Source organism: Hemiscyllium ocellatum, chromosome 16 (assembly GCF_020745735.1).
Source record: "Hemiscyllium ocellatum isolate sHemOce1 chromosome 16, sHemOce1.pat.X.cur, whole genome shotgun sequence".
NCBI lineage: Eukaryota > Metazoa > Chordata > Chondrichthyes > Orectolobiformes > Hemiscylliidae > Hemiscyllium > Hemiscyllium ocellatum.
The window spans coordinates 367,317-393,460 of NC_083416.1; the positions used below are offsets into that span (position 1 = coordinate 367,317).

A 26,144-nucleotide genomic window follows, 5' to 3' on the forward strand; every position below is an offset into this window, starting at 1 on the left:
CCACCCAAATGTATTGAATGTGTTTAAAGCAAATAATGATGTATTCAAGACAAAAAGGGGCAGTCATTAGTATAGAATAGGGAGACGATACTAAATTAGGGAGTATTACCACAGTCAAGGGGTTTGTCTGATTACCGACACCACTGCTACCTACCCACAACAGGATATTGGTCAGGTGGTGCCATGTTGATTGGGAATGGTGGGGATTGATGACTTTGCAGTCATGTCTGTGTCTGAGTGAGACAGTGAATGAGTGAAGGAGGGAGTGACAGACAGACAGAGACACACACACAAAGGGAGGGACTAAGTTATGGATATAGATGGAACAGCAGTTAGCAGTGATGCATGAGCAGGAGAGGTTTCCAGTGAGCGAATGGAAGGACAGAGGGCAGAAAGAATGAGTAGTTTGGGAGAATGTGGTGTGGGGGCTATGCTGCATACAATACTAAGAGTTGTAGTGAGATGTACATGCAGTAGCAGAATTGGAAACAGAGCTAGCCAGACATGCGTGAGTCAACTGAAAGGATAGTGCCACATCCGCTTGTGGAGTTTAGATTACTGATCTTCCTGGTAAAGCTCTACATTATTTTTCACCCAGGACACTGCAATAACCTGAGTTCCACACTGTGGTGACATAGCCTTATGCATAAAGGAGTGTCCACCTCTTCCATCACCCTGTCGATGAAATGGGGAGTGAGCTTTTCTTTACTTTCACAGAGTCATACAGCATGGTGTTATAACATGGGTAAACCCTCGTGCTTAATTTAAGCAAGCAACACAGAAAAGATTTATCCCGTGCCATAATCTGTTAAAATTCGAGAGGCCAAAAACTATTTAAAGCAAAAGTATACCGGAGGATAATTAAATAATAACTATTTACCTTCCCCTCTACAAAACTGGTCTGATAAAAATCCCAATTAAGATTTACACAACAAAACTTCTTATCTCAAAACCAGGCAGCTTTCGGTTCTTCTCTGTATTCCTGTCTTCTTTTCTTCTTCTTGGAGATTCTGCTTCACAGGTCACTAATCGATAAAGGTATCTTTAAGAGAGCTATTTTTTGGGTAGTCTTTACTTGCTGGTGGCTTGGTAGTTCTCCTCCCAACTGTTTAATTTTCCCTGGTCCTATACCCCTAATGCCTTGGATTGTGTCGCTGGCTTTTAAGGTTATCAATATATTAAATTCAAACTTGATTGGAATTTGGTATTTTCCAGGGTATAATTTAAACTGATTGGCCTAATTCAACTCTTTTTTGTCTCCAGGCAACCAGCTACCCTAGCTATCCCAGTAGCTGGATCACATGTTACATTGTGTCTTATTCAGATCACTTGGGGCTGTCAGATTGTTCTGCTAGATTTTAGTTCTCTTAAAAGGTACAGTACGCCCACATCTTCATAACAATGGAAAACCAGACCCTTCGGCTCAACCAGTCCATGCTGACCATAATCCCAAACTAAACTAGTCCCACCTGCCTGCTCCTGGCCCATATCCCTCCAAACCTTTCCTGTTCATGCACTTATCCAAATGTCTTTTAAATGTTGTAATTATCTGCATCCACCATTTTTTATGAAAGTTTATTCTGAGTTAACCAGCGTAAAAAATTTGCCCTCATGTCTTTTTTAAATCTCTCTCCTCCCACCTTAAAAATGTGCCCACTAGTCTTGAAATCTCCCGTCCTAGGGAAAAGACAACTACTATTAACTCTATCAGTACCCCTTATTATTTTATAAACTTTTACAAGGTCACCTCTCAACCTTCTACACTCCAGTGAAAAAGTCCCAGCATATCCAGCCTTTCTTTATAACTAAAATACTCCATACCCGACCATGTTCAGTATTAACAGATGGGCACAAAGGTGTGAACACCACTTCCTGGCTTGCTGAGCTTTAAAGATGATGGTAGAGGTCTGAAGGTGGATAAATCACCCAGACCAGATGGACTATAATGCAGAGTTCTGAAGGAAAAAGCTGGGGAGACATTGTCAAGGCATTGGTGGTGATTTTTCAGGAATCAGGGAGGGTCTCAGAGGAATGGGAAATGGCTAATGTAACAGTACTGTTTGAGACAGGAAGGAGGCAGATGACAGGCAACTAAAGGTTAGTTAGCCTGACTTCTGTCACTGCATTCTGTCTTTCCTGAAGAAGGGCTCATGCCCAAAATATTGATTCTCCTGTTCCTTGGATGCTGCCTGGCCTGTTGCGCTTTTCCAGCAACACATCTTCAGCTCTGATCTCCAGCATCTGCAGTCCTCACTTTCTGGACGTGATCTATTTGAATTTCCAGAAGGCCTCTGACAAGATACCGCACAGGAGACTGTTCAGTAAGGTATGAACCCATAGCGCTAGATGCAGGTAATAGGATGGAAAGAGGATTAGCTGACTTTCAGAAGGCAGAGAGTGGGGATAAAGGGATATTTTTCAGGATGGATGCCAGTGAGTTGTGAAGATCCACAGGATCCATGTTGAGGCCAAAACTATTCACACTATGCATTAACAATCTCGATGAAAACATTGAGGGCACTATTGCTCCGTTTGCAGATGACACAAAGATAGCTGGAGGGACAGGTAATGTTGAAGAAGTAGGGAGACTGCAAAAGGACTTGGACAGGCTAGGACAATGGGGTAAAGAAGTGGCAAATGGAATAGAATCTGGTAAAGTATGAGGTTATACATTTTGGTAAGAAGGACAGAGCTGTAGACTATTTTGTAAATGGGGAAAGGTTTTGAAAACCTCAAGCACAAAGGGACTTGGGAGTCCAAGTTCAGGATTCTCTTAAGGACAACATACAGGTTTAGTTGACAGCTGGGAAGGCAACTGCAACATTAGCATTCATTTTGAGAGGGAGAAAGTGAGGACTGCAGATGCTGGAGATCAGAGTCGAAGAGTGTCATGCTGGAAGAGCACAGTCAGTCAGGCAGCATCCGAGGAGCAGGAGAATCGAAGTTTTGAGCATAAGCCCTTCATCAGGAATGAGGCTTGTGGCCAAGGGGGCTGAGAGATAAATGGGAGGGGGGTGGGGCTGGAGAGAAGGTAGCTGGGAATGCAATAGGTAGATAAAGGTGGGGGTGAAGGTGATAGATCAGAGAGAAGGGTGGAGCAGATAGATGGGAAGGAAGATGGACAGGTAGGACAGTTCAGGAGGGCAGTGCCGAGTTGGTAGGTTGGATGTGGGTAAGGTGGGGAAAGGGGAAATGAGGAAACTGGTAAAATCCACATTGATCCCATGTGGTTGGAGGGTCCCAAGGTAGAAGATGAGGTGTTCTTCCTCCTGATGGTTCATTTAATCATCAAGATGGCTAATTTGTTTCTCTTTATTACTGTTATCCAAAGCAGAATAGAATTTCACCAGTTTTCTTCCATAAACTCAAAATAGTTTGTTCATTCAAAATAAACTTATTCTTACAATCAATGAAAAACTGCTTATCATGCATTTTACTATTCAGAATCAAACTATTCTCCCTTGATCTCTACACAAAATTACACAATAGACAAAACAATACAATTCTGCAGAGATAAAATAAAAAAGGCAAATGGGAAAACATTTTGGTGCCAAGGGTCTGAACTCAAAGAATAAGAAAAGAGAAGATTTCTGACAATCCAGTCGATTTTCTATCATCTGGATTAGAATGCTGGTAGTTGAAGAATTGATGAGACCTTCAAATCAAACTGCAGATCAGATTAGGTTCAATTAGACTTGGGTCTCAGAATTGAGGTAATGGTTTAGCTTTCAAAGTTCAAAAGAAAGCTAGAGCTGCTGATTTCTGGAACTTTTAAGATTCCCAGTGTACATTTCACTGAAAGATTTGTGCAGATCATCTTGCTGCAAAGTTTTTTTATTTCTTCTTTTTGTTACCAGCTTCTTGGAGATTTGTTCCTTAAGCTGAGGTACTCAGGTGGGTATTGAAAAACATAACTACAGTTCAGGGTCTGTCACTAGCCATCCTTCAGCACAGGGTCGCTCCCACAAGTGTCTTTAGTAATTAAGGTAATATGATGCATCTTCTGTCTCAAAAGTTTTGAGTAGCATTCTTTCCATTAATTAAGTGGACATTTTGTTAACAGCAGATGAACCACAACAAACTTCATTTTTTGACTTTTAGTAATTACTGCTGAACATAACCCCTGTAAATCATATGAACTCTTCAAACTAGAAATGAGAACATAGAACAGGACAGCACAGCACAGGCCCTTCAGCCCATAATGTTGTGCTGAGCATTTATCTTAATCTAAGACCACCCTAACCTACACACCACTCAATTTACTATGATCCATGTGCATGTCCAGCAGTCGCTTAAATGTCCCTAATGTCTCTGACTCTACTACCACCTCAAGCAGTGCATTCCAAGCACCTGCCACTTGTGTAAAGAACCTATCTCTGACATCTCCCCTAAATCTTCCTGCAATCATCTTAAACTTATGCCCCCTCATGATAGATATTTCAGCCCTGGAGAAAAGTCTCCAGCTATCTACTCTATGTATCTCATTATCTTGTACACCTCTATCAAATCACCACTCTTCCTTCTTCCCGCTAGTGTGAAATATCCAACCCCGCTCAATTTCTCTTCATAAGATAAGCCCTCCAATCCAGGCAGCAACCTGGTAAATCGCCTCTGTACCGTCTATAAAGCATCAACATCCTTCCTATCACGAGGTGACCAGAACTAGACACAATGTTCCAAATGTGGTCTAACCAGGGTTTTGTAAAGCTGCAGTAAAATCTCACGGCTGTTTAACTCAATCCCCCTGTTAATGAAAATCAAAACACCATACATCTTCTTAACAACCCTATCAACTTGGGTGGCAACTTTGAGGGATCTATGTACGTGAATCCCAAGATCTCGCTGTTCCTCCACACTGCCAAGAATCCTGTCTTTAACCCAGTATTCAGCATTCAAATTCAACCTTCAAAAATGAATCTCGTTACATTTATCCAGGTTGAACTCCATCTGCCACTTCTCAGCCCAGCTCCGCATCCTGTCAGCGTCTTGTTGTAGCCTGCAAGAGCCCTCGACACTATCTATGACTCCATAAACCTTCCAATTCCTCAACCAAATCATTTATTAAAAAACCACATGGAGCAGAGGTCCAAGAACAGATCACTGCAGGACACCACTGGTCGCCGACCTCCAGGCAGAATACTTTCCATTCACTACTACTCGCTGTCTTCTTTTGGCCAGCCAATTCTGTGTCCAGACAGCCAAATTTCCCTGTATCCCATACCTGCTAACTTTCTAAATTAGCCTAAAGTGGGGAACCTTACCTAATGCTTTATTGCAATCCATATACACCACATCCAGGGTTCGACATTGAACTTGTCTTGTCACATCCTCAAAGAACTCAATAAGGCTCAATAAGGTATGACGTGTCCCTTATAAAGCCATGCTGACCATCTTTCATCAAACTAAGGACTTATGACTATTTGGAAAAACAATCTCTCAGTATCTGTTCCAGTAAGTTGCTTACCATAGATGTAAGACTAACTGCTCTGCAATTCTCAGGGATTTCCCTATTCCCTTTCTTGAACAGAGGAACAACATTCACCTCCTTCCAATCAGCCAGTACTATTCCCATAGAGTGGGAGGGTGCAAAGATCATCGCCAGAGGCACAGCAATCTCATTCCTCACTTCCTGTACTAACCTTGGATATATCTGATCCGTCCCTGGGGACTTATTCATCTTGATGCTTCCCAGAATATCCAGCACATCCCCTTTCCAAATCAATCTGTTCAAGCCTATTAACCTGGTTCATGGTGTTCTCACTTTCTCTAGTGAATACTGAAGCAAAACTCTCTTTTAGAGCCTCCCCTACCTCTTCAGACTCCAGGCACAAGTTCCCTCCACTATTTCTAATCGGCCCTACCCTCTTTCTGATCATTCTCTTATTTGTCACATACGTGTAGAACGACTTTGGGTTTTCCCTAATCCTTCCCTCCACAGCTTTTTGTGTCCCCTCTTAGCTGTCTTCAGTGCATTTTTGAGTTCTTTCCTAGCTACCCTGTAATCCTCTAAAATGTTTGTATTTTGTTCCGTATAGTCTAATCTATGAAGATAAGATGTGTATTAAATTAGAAGCAGATCACATCAAATTTCGAATGCTGTTAATGATAAAGGTAATTTCTTTAAAGACTGGAAGGTGCTTCAATAAATAAAGAGGTCTCTATGCATCCTCATAATGGGCATTGTAACTGGGATTTAACTAACATATGAATTTGGTTACTAGGTTTTAATTTTAATTAATTTAAAATGTTCTGTGGTTAAGAATATTTATTTTACCAACATAAACATTGTACCTTAACTACAAACTGTTTGCAATGGCAGAGATTCCAAATATCATGGGATACAAATGGAACGTTGAAGTAAGAAGGGAATTCACATTATTTTTATCAGAGGGGCCTGGAATAGTTACCAAGGAAACTATTCAAGGGTACAGTATGCGTGGGACACAAAGTCTGTGTTCAAGTTACAGCAAAATAATAATTGTTTATGAAGAATGGTTTCATAACTTTATCATATCCAATATATGGAAGAGAAATTACCCATGCAGCTAAGTGGAATTGGTTTGTCAAAATGCTAGTTGGTGAAATTAGCTTACTGATGGATCTAAATACTATCTTCTGGCACATAGTTAAAAATATTGTACTGATAGTCCTTCACTGCCTCCATTAGTCCTCATTTAAAATCCTGTTTAATTAGAGTAATAATTAGAGGTAATTATGTATTTTCAACATATTTGATTATTGAAGAAATGCCCTTCGGTATCAGATTAATGCCAGAAATTAGTTTCAACTTAACCTTACCACTACCTAATACAGTATTACCCCTGTATAGAAGTACAAAATTGTGTACAAATATGATAGTGTGTTAGATGTGGAATATGTTTGCCAGCCGGTTGCCATAATTAGCATATGAATGCACAAAATAATTTTTCATGAAGACTTTGTGAATTAATAAACGAGGTCTGAAGCATAAATTAACTGATTAATGAAATGTGACTGGCTTCTTCCCTCTCGTTAATTGATAGGCCCTGCTCAACTACCACCACCAGTTTCTAATATGTATTAATGTGAATTTATGTTGATTCTTAATCACCTAATTTTATCTTGATTGATTGGAAAGCTGACAAATCAATTTATGACTTCACTTGCAAAATTTGTTACATGAACTAATTAGGTTTTCTGTTAAAGTTTGTTTGTGTTTGTTCTGGTGTTGACTTTTTTTTATATACTGTTCCTCTGTGTAAGCTGGTTCTGTGCTGTTTCTGTCATGCTCTTGTTCTGCTCATTCCATGTTCTTTCTTCTTTTTATCAGAATTGGGTTTCTGTATTTTCACTTGAACTACATCTTTCCTCTCTGCCTGTCATCATTTACATATTCCCCTCTTACTATTCCTTTGTTCACTTCAAATGTGAACATTTTAATTAGCTCATTGGCAAGGTTTTTCAACAGTAACTGTTTAACAAACATTTACAATTTAGAGTTGAGGATGCTTAGATCAGCAAAGATCTCAGTGAATGGTGGAGCAGACTCGATAGGCAAATGGCCTACTTTTATTCCATCATCTTGGCTCTTTATTCATTGACTTTTTCATTTCTATACTTAATTTTTAGTGCGATATGTTCTATTTGGTTCATACTTACATTCCTGTACATTTTGTGCTCTTTACTTTGATTTCTATTAACTACTAACATAAAAGTTTGATAAATGTTCAACACATACTGGAGCCGTACTGTATTGACAATGAGGTGAAAACCAGTGTCATATCAATAGACTGTCATGCCATAAAGCATGATGAGAAATCATTACGTTTTTAAAAGTCCACTACTTCATTATTTTTTTAAAATGGACTCTTGGTGGATTAAAATGGGTGCTATTAACCACAGAATGTGTATGTTGACAAATCTCTAGAAATTTCCAGGACAAAGCTATTCATCTCTCTGGAATCTCATTCTTACCATTGCATGAATATAAATAGACCCCACACAACACAGCAACAATTGTGCATGTAGTTCTTTTGTTTTTACTAGGAGAAAGTGAGGACTGCAGATGCTGGAGATCAGAGCTGAAAAATGTGTTGCTGGAAAAATTCAGCAGGTCAGGCAGCATCCAAGGAGAAGGGCTTATGCAAGCAACACATTTTTCAGCTCTTGTTTTTACTAGCCTAGGTTTCTGAATTGCCTCAGCCTCTCTGTTGCTGGAACAGGTTGCTATTGCAGTCAGCAGACCAAAAGTTAACACTCTTTGAAAACCTTTCAGGATATACCTCTCAATTTTCATCTGAATTTACACAATCCATATCCAAACTTTCAACAGTGAGAAGTTGCACAACATTCACATTCACTTCAATGATTGTAATTGAATTGCTGGCTTTGGTATACAGATAAGTGTAGTCTCCCTTGAGTTTTGCTGACATCATTATGACTCATTGGTCCTAATGTTAAGTCTAACTGCCTGGAAAAAACAACCTACCTCTAAGGCTTAATTCTCAGAAGGATTTATTAAACTTTATCTAGTTCCAACTATTGTTGCCTTTCAAGATCATTATTTTCTCCTCATCATAATGTTTTAATTCTTGATCATTTGTTTTGGTTATTTTGATAAATTGCCAGCATGTTTACTAAGTCTAAAACAATGATCATTTAAATATTATGGGGATTAGGGAGATATATACATTTTTATTATATATTTTAACAACAACTTGCATGAAATTTCTGACGTGACCGGGCTGTTGCAGGAAGAGAGGCAAGGTCAGAAATTTGATAACTTGCTTGGTGTTTGGTATAGCCTTGCCAGATCTAATGATGGATGGCCAAACCATTTGTATATCAGGTTACGCTGCAGTCAGGATTCGTCAAAATTCACTAGGTGTTGTGGGAATAAAGGGACTATGGTCACAATGTAATTGGAAGTGAAGGAAATGCTAGATGTTACGGCAGGTTGACAGGAGGAAAGCAACAGACTTGCGACAGCACAGAAGGAAGCCATTTGGTTTATTACATCCATACTGAACCGGATAGTCCCACTCACCCACTCCTTCTACACTGGCCTAAATTGTTGGCATAGTTTACCCATACAATGGGAATGCTGCACTGGTGGAGATGCTGTCTAGCACATGAAATGTTAAACCAAAGCTTCATGTTTCACAACAGGGTAACTATGATTCAAAGGTACTTCATTACTTGTAAATTGCATTGGAACATTCTTAAAACCAATATAGATGATGTAATCACTTCCCTTAGAATCTCACCTAGATTTACAACAATTGCCATCCTAAAGAATCAAGAAAATAGGAGAGAAAATGTGAAAGAAGCTGGCTTAAGTATGGTATAATTAGCACATGACTGGAAGTAGCAGTAGGGATTTGAGAAGCTATCCCTATTCAGTCCATTAAAGGGATGAGACACTGGGGTGAGTCAGTGAATTCAACAAAATGAATGGAGAACCATACAGCAACATTTCAAATCAAATCCTGGGCAAGATAGGCCAGAGCAAGAACAGGTCACGCCTATCTCAGCAAACAGAGAGAAAGCCCCAGCCAATGAGCAGAACAGACATTAGAATTAGAGTTAGCCCTGCATACAATCCGGTCTCCAAAAAAAAAACCACAATACTGGAGGTGCAGACGTCAATGGAGAAATAGACTTTAGTCTGAGAAAAAGTGGTTTAGAGTTCAAGACCCAACAAAGCAGAGAATATGAAAAACTGGTAGAGAATTTATATACAATCTTGAAGTTCAGCTAATTAGGGACAGACACAGAAAGCTGCATCAGGTTACCTTCATATTTGAAGTGACTGAGTAACAGAGGAGAGTCATGTTTACGTCATCCAGCAGGATGATATGGTCCTGATGGGAAAGGAATCCTGGAACCCAGAAAGCTACATTTCAGCAGAGTTCCAGCTGTTCAAAAAAGCATAGAAAAGTGAACAGAATGAGCAGCATTGGAATATTTCCATCTGTTTCTAGACATATTTTGGGTTCTTCATTGCCATTTAAAATAAGAATGTCATCAAAAGAGATGTAACAGAAGTGACCCTTCTAAAGACACATAAGCAATATACTGCGAAAAAAAAACTTAATCCCCTCTTACCAATGGATTCTAGTCCTTCATAAAACCTGCTTGGATCAAACAATGTTTGTGTCAGATGTTTAAATCTCATTATTAATAAGTTGCCAGTCACATCTGTTTTGGACAACTTTGGTAAAGCAGTGGATAGAGGACAATCTGACTATCAGTGCTGCCTTGAGAAGCTCAACAAAGCCAGGTTGTTAGCCTCTGAAACACAGGGCTATGCTACTGGGGTTCAGGGAAGCACAGTTTTCTCTGGAAACATTATTTCACAGAATCCGGGGCTCACCTTGCCTTCTCATTTGAAAATGCAGCTAATCACTGCCTAAATACGAGCGATAGAATGGTACCCCATGCATTTACCAAAGCACTCGTTCTGCCGCCTCACCTGCGCTCTTTGGACAAGAATAAGGCTTGGGGCGGGGCTTACCTGGCCACGTCAGCACGTAAATTATGATTAAGATAGGTAAGTGCGTCAGGTGGGTGGACAGCACAGCGAAGGCGGAAGGGACTAAGGGCTATGCCAGAGCCCAGGGGTAGGAAAGAGATGGACTGAAAGGTCAGCTTTGATCCAAGGAGCTTTCTCAGTGGCTAACAGCAGCCTGAGATTTGCAGTGTCCGACAGGGAAAACATGTCTCACCAGGTTAACAACTTCTAACCCACTCAAATAAGTGAGGAACAACTGTCAGCCTGCTCAAGGAAGGGTAAAGACTTGTTCCATCTACTCGTGTGTGTCGGTAGGAGAGAGAGAGAGAGCGCTCACTGCTTGCCTTGTGAAAGGGACAAGTTACGAGTGTGCTACAACAACCAGCCTACCCAAGCGATCGAAGTGAGTTGCCAGGTAGTAAAACAGTTGGAAACTTGGTGAAGCAAGAAAAGACCGAGAGATAATTCAATGGAGGTGATGGACAAATGTTACCATGCTTGAAAGCCTGAAGCAAATTGGAGAGAACCGAGATCTGGGCTGTCGATCCAGCTGCTTGAAGTGTCAGGTTTGAATGCATACTAACTCGGAGCAATTGAATATGCTGCCTGCTGCAGTAAGGAAATGGCTGCACAAACCTAAAGTAAGAGTATTGAGTAGTATATATTCTGCACTCAATCGTCCCACCTTGGCATTCCATTCATCTCAGCGATAGAAATAAGTTTTTAAAACTATAATATTTTCTGACCTTCCTTTTGTTATCATTTTTCTCTTTTTTTTCAAAACTCTCATTTTGAATTCTACTTTGCAAATTAGTAGTCTATTAAAGTGGTGAGTGGTCTTACCTTTAAATTCCCCAGTAGGCACTGGATAATGTTATTTTCTTCACGCAACATCTCCATAATTTCTATGGCATATGTCAGGAAGTGTGTCAGAGCAGCCACAGATTATTGGTTCTCTCTCTGATTCTTATCTGCTTCCTTTTTCTCCTGTTGGAAAGCACCTAGACTGTCTTCAGTATGTTGACTGCTTCATTAATAATGGATTCTTACATGCAGCATCACCTTCAAAAATTATACATTTGGCAAATGTAAGCTTTGGGAGGTTTGAAATCAATTAATTATTATTTGAAATCTGCACACTAAATTACAATTTGCAAAATTGCACTCCTATTTTTGCAGAAATAATATCTCATTTGGGAGCAGGCAACCAGTCAAAAGGAAATTTAATTTTTTTTTACAATGACTTCACTAGAACCATCCAAGATATCGGGTAGTTTCAAACAAATTAATATTTGCATCTGTCTCTTTAATTACTTCAGTTGCCTACCTGATACAAAAAGAAATCATAGTGTGTTGTAAATTAATCTCACATTCATTGTCCCAATCTTAACTTGACTGTAATTTCACTTCACTTGAACTTTTAGATTAAACCATTCAGCATATATTTATCGAGGTTCTTTGTTCTAAGTTTTGCATGTGATGAGCTTTAGGGAAAGTTTGTCTAATTTGTAATCTTTCTGTTTTTGGTGAATTTAGTTCATTTAAGTTAGAGACATGTGCAAGATTTGCTTAGCATGTTTAGTTGCTGTCCTTTGTTGACTGCAATATAACATATATGTAATGAGTTGTTTTCATTTAACTAAACTCTTTTTTTCTCCTCCTGCAATATTGTTTGATATTGTTTCACAAGAAATAATTGGCTCTCAATATCTTCACTCAGTAAACTTTCCAAGTGTGAGTCAAGATGAGAATCACCAGGGTACCTGACTATTGGGAGTTTGGAGGTGGAGGAGTGGGTGTGGTTGGGTCCTTCAACTAAACCCAAACCTGCTTTGCCCCACATTTTTTAGCTATCTTGACATCAGCCTGTTCGGAAATGTTATGTCATAATGGGACTTGAACATAGGCCTTCTAGTTCAGACCTAGGAACTTGCCCTGCATCTAGACTGATGCCATTTGAGAGCATATCTGACTAGTTTCTTCCCTACTGGGATGCTAAAACTAATTTCAGAGTGCATTTTAAAAAGCTCTTGTGGTGCAGTGCTAATGTTCCTACATCTGGGTTCGAAAGCCTGGGTTCAAGTCTCACCTGCTGTATAGGTGTGTCATCACATGACTGTGATTACAAAACCTAAATGGTGGACAAGTTGCATTCCAATTCTGTCCAGGTGACATTTCAGTAGGATTGTGCAATTGGACCAAGAATAATCTACCAATATATCTCAGTCTTCACACCGATTGAGATAAAGCAAAATTTAATTTTGTTGTAATTCTTAAGCTTTTATCACTATAACCTGCCCAATTACCTAAAAGTAAGACTTACTAGTCATGTTTATGAATCACCAGACATAGTAATCAAACAATGCTGTGTTTAGACTTGTTTTGATGCTTCACCCATGTCAGCATTTAACATCTAATCACACTACAGTTTCTATGTGAATTATTGCACAAAAGTTCAGATTTCAAAGCCATTACTTTAAAGGTGACCATTAATAGTGGTTTTCCCTCTTTTTAAAGATGCTGTCAGACCTGAATATTTGGTTTTTGATTTTGAATGTTTACAAATAGTATTTTACATTTGATTTTATAATGGTTCTGTAAACATTAAGATCCTTCGGGGTACAGCATTTATTATATTTAACAAAAAAATGGTGCTACTTCTCTTCATGCTGGAACATAACAAGCCAGGCAGTTTCAAGAGGTAGAGAAGTCAACATTTTGGGTGTAACCCTTCTTTAGGACTGGGGTGGTGTGGGGGAAACTGCAGATAAAGGAGGTGATGGGGTTAGGATGGTAAGGTGGGGATAGGTGAAGACAGGTGGAAGGTATGATCTGGTTGGTCAATGGGAGGGATGAATCTGGTCGGTGGCAGGGAGCAGTGTAAGGGAGGGGGAGGGGCTGGAAAAGGAGAGGACCATATTCCTATTCCAGAAATAGATTGAATCTTTAAATCAATTAACTCATTATTGGCCAAGCAGTGAAGGTCACCCTATTCTTCCCAACAATGTGCTACCATTGCAAACCATTTAAAAAAAAAGGAGCCTGTTGTTGCATTTTCATTTTCCATGTCGGGTATTCTTGTGATAATTTTGTATTAGATTGTTTTCTCATTTGAAAAGTGAGTTTTTGTCTCTTGGTTTTCACTGATCAGAAACCAGGCTGTGAATGTCTCTAAATAATTCTAAATCCTGTCTCTAAATAGAAGAGACAGAAGATTTTTCTTGGGCTGACTATCAAGGCAGGTCACAGATAAACCCAATCCTAATGGAAGCAGTGGTTTTAACAATTCCTGGTGTCTATGGATATGTGTATGCTTCACTACAGAAGCCCAGGAAAAAAGTGGAGGATTGTTGAATGTAGGTTGATAGGTGTGAATTGCTCCCCCAACCAGTGTTCTGACATTGCCCCCGACCAAGTGCTAAAGTAGCATTCCAGCATGGTAACGTGTGCATCTTGAACCATAAAACAGCTTAGTGCTAACATTAAGGTTGGCTATCTCTGAAACTTATAGTAAAGCTGGGGGGAAAAATAGAGTACTGTTCATCAAGATAAATTGTGTGATTGGAATAACATAGAACATTACAGCGCAATACAGGCCCTTCGGCCCTTGATTGTTACACCGACGTGTGAAACCATCTGAAGCTCATCTAATCTACACTATTTCATTATCATCCAAATGTTTATCCAATAACCATTTAAATACCCTGAAAGTTGGGCAGTCTGCTACTGTTGCAGGCAGTGCTTTCCATGCCCCTACCACTCTGAGTAAAGAAACTACTTCTGACATCTGCCCTATACCTATTACCCCTCAATTTAAAACTATGTCCCCTCATGCTAGCCATCACCAGTATGAGGACAGAGTCGAAGGGGAATTTGAAGAGGAGATGAACTATTTTAAAAGTAAGGGATCATTGAACATTTTAAAGTATGGTTAATTTTTAAGTATCTTTGCAATTTGAGGGATGAGCAGGAAGGAGCACTTACACTGTCATTGGTACAACAGTAAAAGATGTCTGGGAAAGGGATTCAGTAGGAATTTCCACAAAGAGTGTTCAACATAGATGCAAAAGGATTGGGATAGCCAAGAGCTATGTGATTTTCCACAACAGGATTCTTTAAAGGAAGTGAAAAGTTGTTTACGGTAAGAAGCAGTTCAACTAGGCAAACAAGTCCAGATGAGATTAGCAATTAGTTAGGTCACTGTCGAAAGCAGTAGAAGACTGTCCAGCTGGCTGGGGATGGAGGACTGGAGCAACAGTATAATCAAAGTGAAGAAGAGAAGAATGGATCCAGCAAAAGAGGATCAAGAAAGTGGTTAATGTCAACCGGCTGATAGATCATGAGTTGCTTAGGACACATCCTTAATCCTGAAAACATGCAGGGAGCTCGAAGAATGTAACAGATGGTATTAGGTTGCTAATACTCTGCATTCTCAGTTAATAATTATAGAGTCTGCAAAGTAGATAATTTGATGGTTATCAGTCTCTTAATGTGATGAGTTCTGAATCACCTTTCTTGAAGATGAAATGATTGTACGGGTCTCAACAATATTGCAGTCAATATGTGGTCGTTCAATTAATCTTGTTACCATGGTTGAAGAGCTTCAGGGCAGAGGAAATGACCTGGGAGTTGCAGTGGGAGAGGGACTCCCTGAGGTTCTTGTAGAGAGAGGAGGAAAACTTCTTCAAGGCAGGCATCCTTGCAAGAGGATTCGCAGTAGAGTTAAAATCAACGAGGTAAAAACAATGACTGCAGATGCTGGAAACCAGATTCTGGATTAGTGGTGCTGGAAGAGCACAGCAGTTCAGGCAGTTGATTTTATTGCTCCTCGGATGCTGCCTGAACTGCTGTGCGCTTCCAGCACCACTAATCCATAATCCTGTTACCAGTTAGAGCAAAACTTCTTGAAAGACCTTTGGGTAGATTCTCAACTTGTCATTAGGGGTGTGAATACAAATTTAGCATTGGCCAATGAAAACTGTGGTTGAAGTACAATGAAAGCCAATTTGTGACCCTGTCGGTACCGGGGTGTCTCGTGGTCAGACGAGACGCTGAATTCCGTAAGAGTTGTACGTTAGGGCCCGGGTGTCCTTGGAGAAGGAGCACGCGGTGTCCATCAACACCCTGGAGTTGTTCAGGGAGAGGTGGGCGCCGCAGGGAGTGGAGTGCATCATTTCCCCCTCCAACTCTATTTTGATTTAGTCCCTGCCCTCCCCTTCACTGTTTGTTCACACAGCATTGCCCTTTGATGTGAAGGGCACTGCTTGTCACAGGCCACTCGGGTGTTTTCCTACTTTTCCTGGTGGTGGAAATTGAATAAAGATTTGTACACCTTGTCTCTCACTGTGTCTCACAGCTGCACACACACACCATGGGTACTGGGGATAAAAATAAGCACTACCGCAGTTAGGCGGTAGTGTGGGGGTTAAAAGAAAAAAAAGAGAAAGAGAAAAAAAATGAGAGCCAATTTGTTTGTTTTTCATTGTCAGTACATGTCTGAAAGGATGGAGATCACAAATTGCCACAAGTGATAAATTCTGTTAGCAATTAGTCAGAAGAACATGTCAATTGATTGTGCACCTTTTTTTCCTCTGTTTAATAAAATTTTATTTCATGAGATGTTTGGGTATTCTCACCACTTAACCATTTTGTATCACAAAGTTAAAACTGTCACATGATTTTAAACTCCTTTCCTTATTTACAAACCTACAAATTAGGCTGGGAATGCGACATCTATCCCTCTACCCAGCTTCTCCATTCAAGGAGATCTTTGTGGATTTGATTCTGGTCTCAGTTCCTGCTTGTCCCCAAAACCCTTGATTTCTCTGTCCAATCTGAACATTATCCACCTCCACTTTGAATATGTCCCATGACCTAGATGCCCCTATTTACTGGAGAAGAGAATTCCATAGACTAACAACTCACCGAAAGAAGACATTTCTCGTCTCTGTCTTAAAAAGAAGACTTGATAAACTGCGTCCCCCATAAATCTAGTCTTCCTTACAAGAACTATCAAACCCCTCAGAATCTTTGTTTTTCTCATATTACTTCAAACTTTCATGAAATAAGCACGTCATCCCAGGAATGAATTGAGTGAAACTTCTCTGGGAAGATGCTGGGATGGTGGAGGTGGAGGGAAGCAGTGTGTGTGTTCTGCCTTTGATTGCATGTCGTCTTTGTGCTGCTTTCAATGCATTAATTTGGGATGTGTTATTTTGAATACAATGTATATTAATGAATTCAAACCCCTCCAAATGAAGTGGGGAGAAATAGAATTGCTATTTTATCAAAGTTATCAGAGTTTGCGTCTACCTCATTTCACCAAAAATATTATTAATCAACATTTGCAGAGGCAACACATTAGCTTTTCTATCTCCATGTTCTCTGGATGTATGGTGTCACTAGCAATTTATTACTATCCCTAGTTGCCCTTGAGAAAGTGGTGGTGAGGCCTTCTCTGAATCCATTGCAATCAGTGTGTTGAGGGTACTCCAACAAAATTGAGACCTAGGTTTGAGTCTAATCCAAATGGATTTATTAGTACCTTTTATGTAAAACTAGTTTGGGTCATTCAAACTGAGCAGTCAGATTGTCATGCTGAAAAAGCGCAGCAGGTCAGGCAGCATCCAAGGAGCAGGAGAGTCGATGTTTCAGGCATAAGCTCTTCTTCAGGAATGAGGGCCTCCTCCAGCATCTGTTGTCCTCACTTTGGCCTGAATACTGCAAGACCTTTTTCCAATGGGCATTGAATTGTAAATCTTGATCAAATGTTAGGAAACCAGGCTGGAACAGTGAAGGAGCCCTTCCTTACATTAGATTAGTTGCAGTGTGAAACAGGTCCTTCGGACCAACAAGTCCACACCAACCCGCCGAAGCACAACCCATCCAGACCCATTCCCCTACATTTACCCCTTCACCTAACACTACAGGCAATTTAGCATGGCCAATTCATCTAACCTGCACATCTTTGGACTGTGGGAGGAAACCGGAGCATACCCACGCAGACACGGGGAGAACGTGCAAACTCCACATAGTCAGTCGCCTGAGGTGGGAATTGAACCCGGGTCTCTGGCACTGTGAGACAGCAGTGCTAACTGCTGTGCCACCTTGCTGTCCTTGTTAGTCAACTGACCTGGAGAGTTTATATATGTTGGAGTAGTTGGATGAAGTTCCATTTCCAAAGTTTGTCAAGTGTCAATTTGGGCATAGCATTTTGTTTTGCTGCACATTGCTCTTGAAGAGGGAGTTAGTTGTTGTCTTGGTGCATTTGATAAGGTTCCCCATGGTAGGCTCATTCAGAAGGTCAGGAGGAATGTGATACAGGGGAACTTAGCTGTCTGGATACAGAATTGGCTGGCCAACAGAAGACAGCGAGTGGGAGTAGAAGGAAGATATTCTGCCTGGAAGTCAGTGGTGAGTGGTGTTCCAATGGGCTCTGTCCTTGGGCCTCTACTGTTTGTAGTTTTTATTAATGACTTGGATGATTGAAGGATGGGTCAGCAAGTTTGCAGATGACACAAAGGTTGGAGGTGTCGTTGACAGTACAGAGGGCTGTTGTAGGCTGCAGCGGGACATTGACAGGATGCAGAGATGGGCTGAGAGGTGGCAGATGGAGTTCAACCTGGATAAATGCAAAGTGATGCATTTTGGAAGGTCGAATTTGAAAGCTGAGTACAGGATTAAGGATAAGGTTCTTGGCAGTGTGGAGGAACAGAGGGATCTTGGTGTGCAGGTACATAGATCCCTTAAAATGTCCACCCAAGTGGACAGGGTTGTTAAGAAAGCATATGGTGTTTTGGCTTTCATTAACAGGGGGATTAAGTTTGAGAGTCCTGAGATCTTGTTGCAGCTCTATAAAACTTTGGTTAGATCACACTTGGAATACTGCATCCAGTTCTGGTCGCCCTATTATAGGAAAGATGTGGATGCTTTGGAGAGGGTTCAGAGGAGGTTTACCAGGATGCTGCTTGGACTGGAGGGCTTATCTTGTGAAGAGAGGTTGACTGAGCTCTGACTTTTTTCATTGGAGAAAAGGAGGAGGAGAGGGGGCCTAAATGAAGTATTCAAGATAATGAGAGGCATCGATTGAGTCGATAGTCAGAGACTATTGCCCAGGGTGGAAATGGCTAACACGAGGGGTCATAGTTTTAAGCTGGTTGGAGCAAAGTATAGAGGGGATGTCAGAGGCGGATTCTTTCAACCAAGTTGAGAGCATGGAATGCATTGCCAGCAGCAGTTGTGGAAGCAAGGTCATTGGGGACACTTAAGAGACTGCTGGACATGCATATGGTCACAGAAATTTAAGGGTGCATACATGAGGATCCATGGTCGGCACCACATCGTGGGCTGAAGGGCCTCTTCTGTGCTGTGCTGTTCTGTGTTCTATAAGAAATTGAGTATGTTATTAACACTGTCAGAATGTGGAAATCTACTTAAAATCTAACGATGGTTCTGAGCTTGTGTATGGGCTGGTGGTTATAGCAAAGAAAATGACTACAAAAGCAAAATTCTGCAGATACTGAAAATGTAAAATAAAACAAACTATCAGGTCTGACAGCATCTATGTGGACCTAAAAGGGAAATGTTGTCTTTTTTTACATGCCTGCTTGGAAAATTGTTTGACACATTATTAGGAAGAGTGAATTTTCTCCAAGTATGTGACAGTTTCTCATTTTCCAAGGGTGTCCAGTTCTGATGACTGCCATCTCTGTATCTTCTCTGAAGTCTTTCAACAAAATAGTCAGTCAACCAGTATACAGCATAAGCACTGGGGATTGACACCTTTATCATGAAGTGAGGAGAGGTGGATGATACCTATCTTTTAAATGAATAGCTTCTTGATTATTAAGGATGCAGAACTCTATCATCTTTTATTTGCTAAAGCCATGGTGGTGCTTTCATATTTAATTGTTTGACTGAATTTACAGATTCCTGCATTAAGAGGAAGTTGAAATTTTCAACAGGGTGTAAGTGTTTTAAGGGTGTTAAACAGGTTATTATAGTACATCTGTGTTACGTCAGATAATACGCCCGTGCAGAAATGTTCATAGTGTTATGTAATAGTATTTAACATGATGCAGATTTCCCTTCTGAGAAAAGAGCAGTGTGTTTAGAACTCTCTGATCACTTTGAGAAGATAGTGTTTGCCACTAGACAATAAAATAGATCTTTAGTCATTGTTGAATAAATATCCCTGGACAACTTTTCACATTCTTAAATTGTTAATCTCCCTGTGTGACAGAGCACACTGAAAACCCTCTAAAGCACTGCAGACAATTTGTTGTGGCATATAATTCTTGTTGTTTAGAAATTTTTCCACTCTGAGTTTCCAAGTCCTACTTTTTAAAACCTGTGGGAAACAGGCCAGTACTTTGTGTTTCACTGGCTATCAGCACAAATCTACATTTAGACTGTGAACCAGGAAGCTTTCTCCAGTGATCATGTATTGCGCACTCAGATTTGGTTAATCTGTAGCGTTCATTGTGAAGTTGGTTGCAGCAAATCAAAATATCCTTTATTGTTCATTTCCAGCCGTGGACATGGCAAGTCCTGAATCTCAGTTGTACAACTGATAGGAAACACACTAATGTGGAGTTAGTACTTGGTCCATTGCGCTCTCCCTCCCACCCTCGGGTTTTAGTAAAGTCAAAGTTACAGATTTAGGATTTTTTTTTCTTTTGCCAGTTGAAAGCTGCAGTGTGAATAAAGATTTTTAGTAAGCTGGGAAAAGGAGAACTAATAACAGATGATCCTCTCAAAGATAGTAAGTGGAGCTGCTGAATGAATTGATTAAAGGAAAATATGGGACATTTTGTTCAAAAGGCTGTAAGATAATGAAAATAACATTTTTAAAGCCCTGCAAATAACCAAAACACTGAGGCTCACCCAAGGGTGTTTGCTGCTACAAATGTACAAATAGGGTGAACGTGACTGGTCCAGCTTGTGGTATACAAGGTTTCATTAAACATTTTGCTCCTTCAGCTGGGACTTGTGTTCCAACAAAAGTTTTTAACATCAGTGTTCCTTCTCCCTTCCCAAAATATTGAAAAGCTGGTTTCCCTGCCCACCATTGCTCCTTGCTGTAAAGAAGTGGAGCATGCAGGTGTTAAATTAGGAGAATGAATGGACCAGGGGACTCCAGAATCCAAGAGAAAAATGTGACATTGACTTAAGCTTTTATTAAATACAGGCTACAGTGAGAGATTACAGCAGAAATGAGAAGCAGAGCTCAAGGATTGAGTCGAGGGGAAGCCCAGGTTAAAATGGAGCACAATTATTTTGCAAAGCCACCTCCTAACCACGGTTGAATTGGAGATTGCACTAAGCAGTGAGTGTATCAAGTCTGGTTACTTGATTACATGTTTTAGTTTTAAAATAGATCTGGTCTATTCTTTTCCATCACTAAAAGGTAAAGTTCTAAATTGGAGAAAGGCCAATTTTGACAGTATTAAACCAGAACTTTCAAAAGCTGATTGGAGGCAGGTGTTCACAGGTAAAGGGACAGCTGGAAAATGGGAAGCCTTCAGAAATGAGATAAAGAATCCAGAGAAAGTATATTCCTGTTGGGTTGAAAGGAAAGGCTGGTAGGTATGGGGAATACTGGATGACTAAAGAAATTGAGGTTTTTTTTAAGAAAAAGAAGGGAGCATATGTCAGGTATAGATGGGAAAAATCGAGTGAATTTTTAGAGTATAAAGGCAGTAGGAGTATATTTAAGAGGAAAATCGGGAGAGCAAAAAGGGGACATGAGATAATTTTGGCAAATATGATTAAGGAGAATCCAAACAGTTTTTACAAATGCATTAAGGACAAAAGGGTAACGAGGGAGAGAATAGGGACCCTTCGAAGATTAGCAAGGTGGCCTTTGTGTGGAGCTGCAGGAGATGGGGGATATACTAAACGAGTATTTTGCATCAGTATGTACTTTGGAAAAGGACATGGGAGATATAGAATGTAGGGGAATAGATGGAGACATCTTGGAAAAATGTCCATATTACAGAGGAGGAGGTGCTGGATGTCTTGAAATGCATAAAAGTGGATAAATCCCCAGGACCTGATCAGGTGTAGAAGACAGAGGGTGGTGATGGTGGAGGGTTGTTTTTCAGACTGGAGGCCTGTGACCAGTGGAGTGCCACAAGGATCGGTGCTGGGTCCTCTACTTTTTGTCATTTATATAAATGATTTGGATGTGAGCATAAGAGGTACAGTTAGTAAGTTTGCAGATGACACCAAAATTGGAGGTGTAGTGGAAAGCGAAGAGGGTTACCTCTGATTACAACAGGATCTGGACCAGATGGGCCAATGAGCTGACAAGTTGCAGAGGAGTTTAAATTAGATAAATATGAGGTGCTGCATTTTGGGAAAGTAAATCTTAGCAGGACCTTAATGGTAAGGTCCAAGGGTGTATTGCTGAACAAAGAGACCTTGGAATGGAGGTTCATAGTTCCTTGAAAGTGGAGTTGTGAGTAGATAGGATAGTGAAGATGGCATTTGGTATGCTTTCCTTTATTGGTCAGTATTGAGTACAGGAGTTGGGAGGTCATGGTGCAGCTGTACAGGACATTGGTTAGGCCACTGTTGGAATATTGCATGCATTTTTGGTCTCCTTCCTGTCAGAAAGATGTTGTGAAATTTGAAAGGGTTCAGAAAAGATTTACAAGGGTGCTGCCAGGGTTGAGGAATTGAGCTACAGGGAGAGGCTGAACAGGCTGGGGCTAATTTCCCTGGAGCGTCAGAGTTGAGGGGTGAACTTTTATAGAGGTTTACAAAATCCTGAGGGACATGGATAAGATAAATAGACAAAGTCTTTTGCCTGGGGTGGGGAGTCCCAGAACAAGAGAGCATAGGTTTAGGGTGAGAGGGGAAAGATATAAAAGAGAGACCTAAGGGGCAAGGTTTTCATGCAGAGGGTGGTGCGTATATGAAATGAGCTGCCAGAGGAAGTGGTGGAGGCTGGTACAATTACAGCATTTTAAAGGGCATCTGGATGGGTATATGATTGGAAGGGTTTGGAAGGATAAGCGCTGGGTGCGAGCAGGTAGGACTAGATTGGGTTGGGGTAGCTGGTCGGCATGGACAGGTTGGACTGAAGGGTCTGTTTCCCTGCTATATGTCTCTATGACTATGACTCTGTGGAAGGGGTGGATGAGGTCATTCTCAGTAATTGAATGGGCAAGTGTTGCATCTGAGTTGCAGTAGTGGAACGGTTATATAATATATTATAGAGTCATAGCTCTCCCAACAGTTTGGAGAATCGTGAATTGTGCTTGGTAATCCCTTTTTTATCGGACTGAGGGGAAAGTTGATCTTGCAAACACAATGGCTGATAGATTGGGGCAAACAAGGAGGGTCCTCCCTTTGTAAAAGTTGAAAATTGTGACATAGACATGGTATCTTGAAGGGTCATATCAATCCCTGGGAGTGAACAAGAGTTGAAGAATAAGTGGAGTATGAATGTGTGGCAACAGTGATTGATATCATGAGGTTTAGGAAGGACAAGATACAAAATAGATCATGAAGTGACTGGAGACTAAGCAAATGGAATTCTTCAGAGCTGAAATCATACAGTGGTAAATGCATTACCTAAGGCAGTCTGAGAACAGACTGAGGATTTTTTAGATTAGATTAGATCTCCTACAGTGGGGAAACAAGCCATTCAGCCCAACAAGTCCACACTGACCCTCCGAAGAGTAACCCATTCAGATTCATTCCAATACGTTTATCCCAAACAAATGCTCCTAACACTATGGGCAAACACAATTCACCTGACCTACACATCTTTTGGATTGTGGGAGGAAACTCACGCAGACACCAGGAGAATGTGCAAATTCCACATTGACAGTCACCCAAGGCCAGGATTGAACTCTGGTCCCTGGTGCTTTGAGGCAGCATAGCTAACCACTGAGCTACTGAGCTGCCCTGAGGTGGGGGAGTCCAAAACTAGAGGGCACAGGTTTAAGGTGAGGACGGGAAAGATAAAAGGGAGCAAGGGGCAACTTTTTCAGAGGGTGGTGTGTGTGTGGAATGAGCTGCCAGAGGAAGTGATGGAGGCTGGTACAATTACAACATTTAAAAGGCATCTGGATGGGTATATGAATAGGAAGGGTTTGGAGGGATATGGGCCAAATGCTGGCAAATGATCAGTTTAGGATATCTGGTTAGCATGGACAAGTTGAACCAAAGGGTCTGTTTCCATGCTGTATATCTCTCAGACACTATATATAATTAAAGCAAAGTATGTATCACCAATGAAAAGACATACCTACTTGTGGTTTCCATGTTTAGATTAATCTCTTGTCATGTTAGTTATCCGTCCACATTCATTTACTGAGGTCTTGCATGGACCAAACAGATTTCATACTTTTAGTCAAAGCAGGTGTTGGCCCCTCAGTTCGATCTATGGAAATGCAAATGTAATTTTCAGTTTCTGATTAGTGACCAAGACAATATATATTTGCAGCTGTTTCTAATGTTTAGACTTGAAGCATTTAGCATTCATTTTCTTTATAATTATGTGTAATCTCCTCCCATTAGTCCTCATGCCCTTTGTTATTTTCTCAATAAGATTATGCTAACCTCATTATTAACACTTCTATTACACAATGGTCATGAACTATTAAGTTTTTGGAAATGTAAGTAAGGGAAAGGTGATGAGTTATTGTGAATTGTGTAGTATGTTTCTTACATGATTGTTATCTGGGGCTCTTAGCCATTACATTGAACCAGTTTTGGTTTGAGTTGAAAATATAGCAATGTTTTCATAACGATACTTGAAACCAAGCAAGCTGTATTTTTTTTTCAATTTGATACAAACAGATATGTTTCAATGTAATTTGGAAATGTTGATAGAACAAAGCTGTTTCCAAAAACACACACACGCCAGTATATTTTGTACTCCTGCCTGTAGGTAGCGGTTCTTTACCTTTAAAAACTTGTTAAGAACTGTGAAATTCTTGTGTTGTTTCATGGTTGTGTATATTTCAAGAACAAGGAAATAGATGCCTCCTTATTTAAGCATATCTAAACTGCTGTCCTCTGAAGCTGTTCTCAACACTAAGTCTGAGAGAATGGCATGGACATCCAGAGTCATGGCAGTTTGTGTTGTCACAGTTAGTGTGTGAGAGAACTTGTGCAACTCTGGCATTCCTCTAGGCATGTTTGATGCTGCTAGTTTGATGTAGATGACCTAAAGCACACCAAACCAAACTTTAAGCGCTGGCTTCCACGTGCACCAGTCAGCTACAGTGTTTTCACTAGAAAGGTGGTGTGCAATGTAGAAACCTGTAGGCCCCTCTTCAGAGTGTCCTTGTATTATTTAAACTGACCATTTTGATGTTTGCATTGAGAACAAACGTTATGGACCCATAGAGATGTACAACATGGGAACAGACCATTCGGTCCAACTCATCCATGCCAACCAGATATCCTAACCTAATCTAGTCCCATTTGCCAGCACTTGGCCCATATCCCTCCCAACCCTTCCTATTCATATACCCATCCATTTGCTTTTTAAATGTTGCAATTGTACTAGCCTCCACCACATCCTCTGGCAGAGCATTCCGTGCACATACCACCCTCTTGCTTGAGAAAGTTGCCCCTTAGCTCCCATTTTACTCCTTTCCCCTCTTATCCTAAATCTATCCCTTCTACTTCTGCACTCCCCACCCGAGAGGAAAAACTTTGTCTATTTATCCTATTCATGCCCCTCATGATTTTATAAACTTTGATAAGGTCACCCCTCAGCCTCTGATGCTCCAGGGAAAACCACTCCAGCCTATTCACCCTCTCCCTGTAGCTCAGATCCTCCAACCCTGGCAACATCCTTGTAAATCTTTTCTGAGCCCTTTCAAGTTTCACAACATCTTTCCAATAGGAAGGACACAATAGTCCAACAGTGGCCTAACCAATGTCCTGTACAGTCGCAACATGACCTCCCAACTCCTGTACTCAATATTTGACCAATAAAGGAAAGCATACCAAACACCGCCTTCACTATCCTATCTACCTGCAACCTTTCGAGGAGCTATGAACCTACCCTCCAAGGTCTCTCTGTTCAGCAACACTCTCTAGAATCTTAGCAGGACTTATACACTTAATGGTAAGATTTGCTTTCCCAAAATGCAGCACCTCTTATTTATCTAAATTAAACTCCATTAAATTATATTAAAGTTGTGATCTTTTATTTCCAAAATTATCTAAATCCAGTGTATAAAATGGATCACAGAATGGGTCACAGCATTGCCAAAAATGTATCTACCCAAGTTCAACAAAATATTTGAATTAATAGAACACTCTTCATGCTTCAAGAAATCTCGAGCACTTGGCAACCAATTATGGAATTTTACATAGCACCCTTGTGATTCTGGCAAATGGGTGGGATAAAATCCATAGGAGCATTTAAGATGATTGAAAATCTGATCAGAAAGGTAATGTTCCCTCCAGTACTCAATGGAGTTTCAGCATTGATTGTGTACTATAGTCATGGGAGTAAATCTGAACCCACAACCTCCAGACACTCGAATGTGCGCCACCGTTGAGCTCAGTTGAAATATTGAGGATCTGGAAATAAGTTAAAACTGTTCTAGAAAGAAACTAGAAAATAAGATCAGTTTTGATTCTTTCAACATTTAAATTTAACTGCACTTGTTGGGTT

General features: G+C 40.5%; 2 protein-coding genes across 3 annotated transcripts in view; one reads left to right on the plus strand and one right to left on the minus strand.

Moving 5' to 3' along the window:
- fam193b (family with sequence similarity 193 member B) overlaps nucleotides 1-9,821 on the minus strand; it is a 129,499-nt gene extending 119,678 nt beyond the window's left edge. The window contains exon 1 of the mRNA XM_060836968.1: nucleotides 9,774-9,821. Coding sequence (XP_060692951.1) covers nucleotides 9,774-9,812 — 39 coding nt within the window. The 5' untranslated portion in view covers nucleotides 9,813-9,821. The remainder of the gene's footprint in view (nucleotides 1-9,773) is intronic.
- A 735-nt stretch (nucleotides 9,822-10,556) lies between these two features.
- The window catches only part of LOC132823307 (lateral signaling target protein 2 homolog), a 56,428-nt gene continuing 40,840 nt past the window's right edge, over nucleotides 10,557-26,144 (plus strand). Inside the window, exon 1 of one of the 2 annotated variants that reach the window (XM_060836975.1) lies at nucleotides 10,557-11,133. In XM_060836975.1, coding sequence (XP_060692958.1) covers nucleotides 11,065-11,133 — 69 coding nt within the window. In that variant the 5' untranslated portion in view covers nucleotides 10,557-11,064. The remainder of the gene's footprint in view (nucleotides 11,134-26,144) is intronic. The other variant, XM_060836974.1, reaches the window with a different exon arrangement.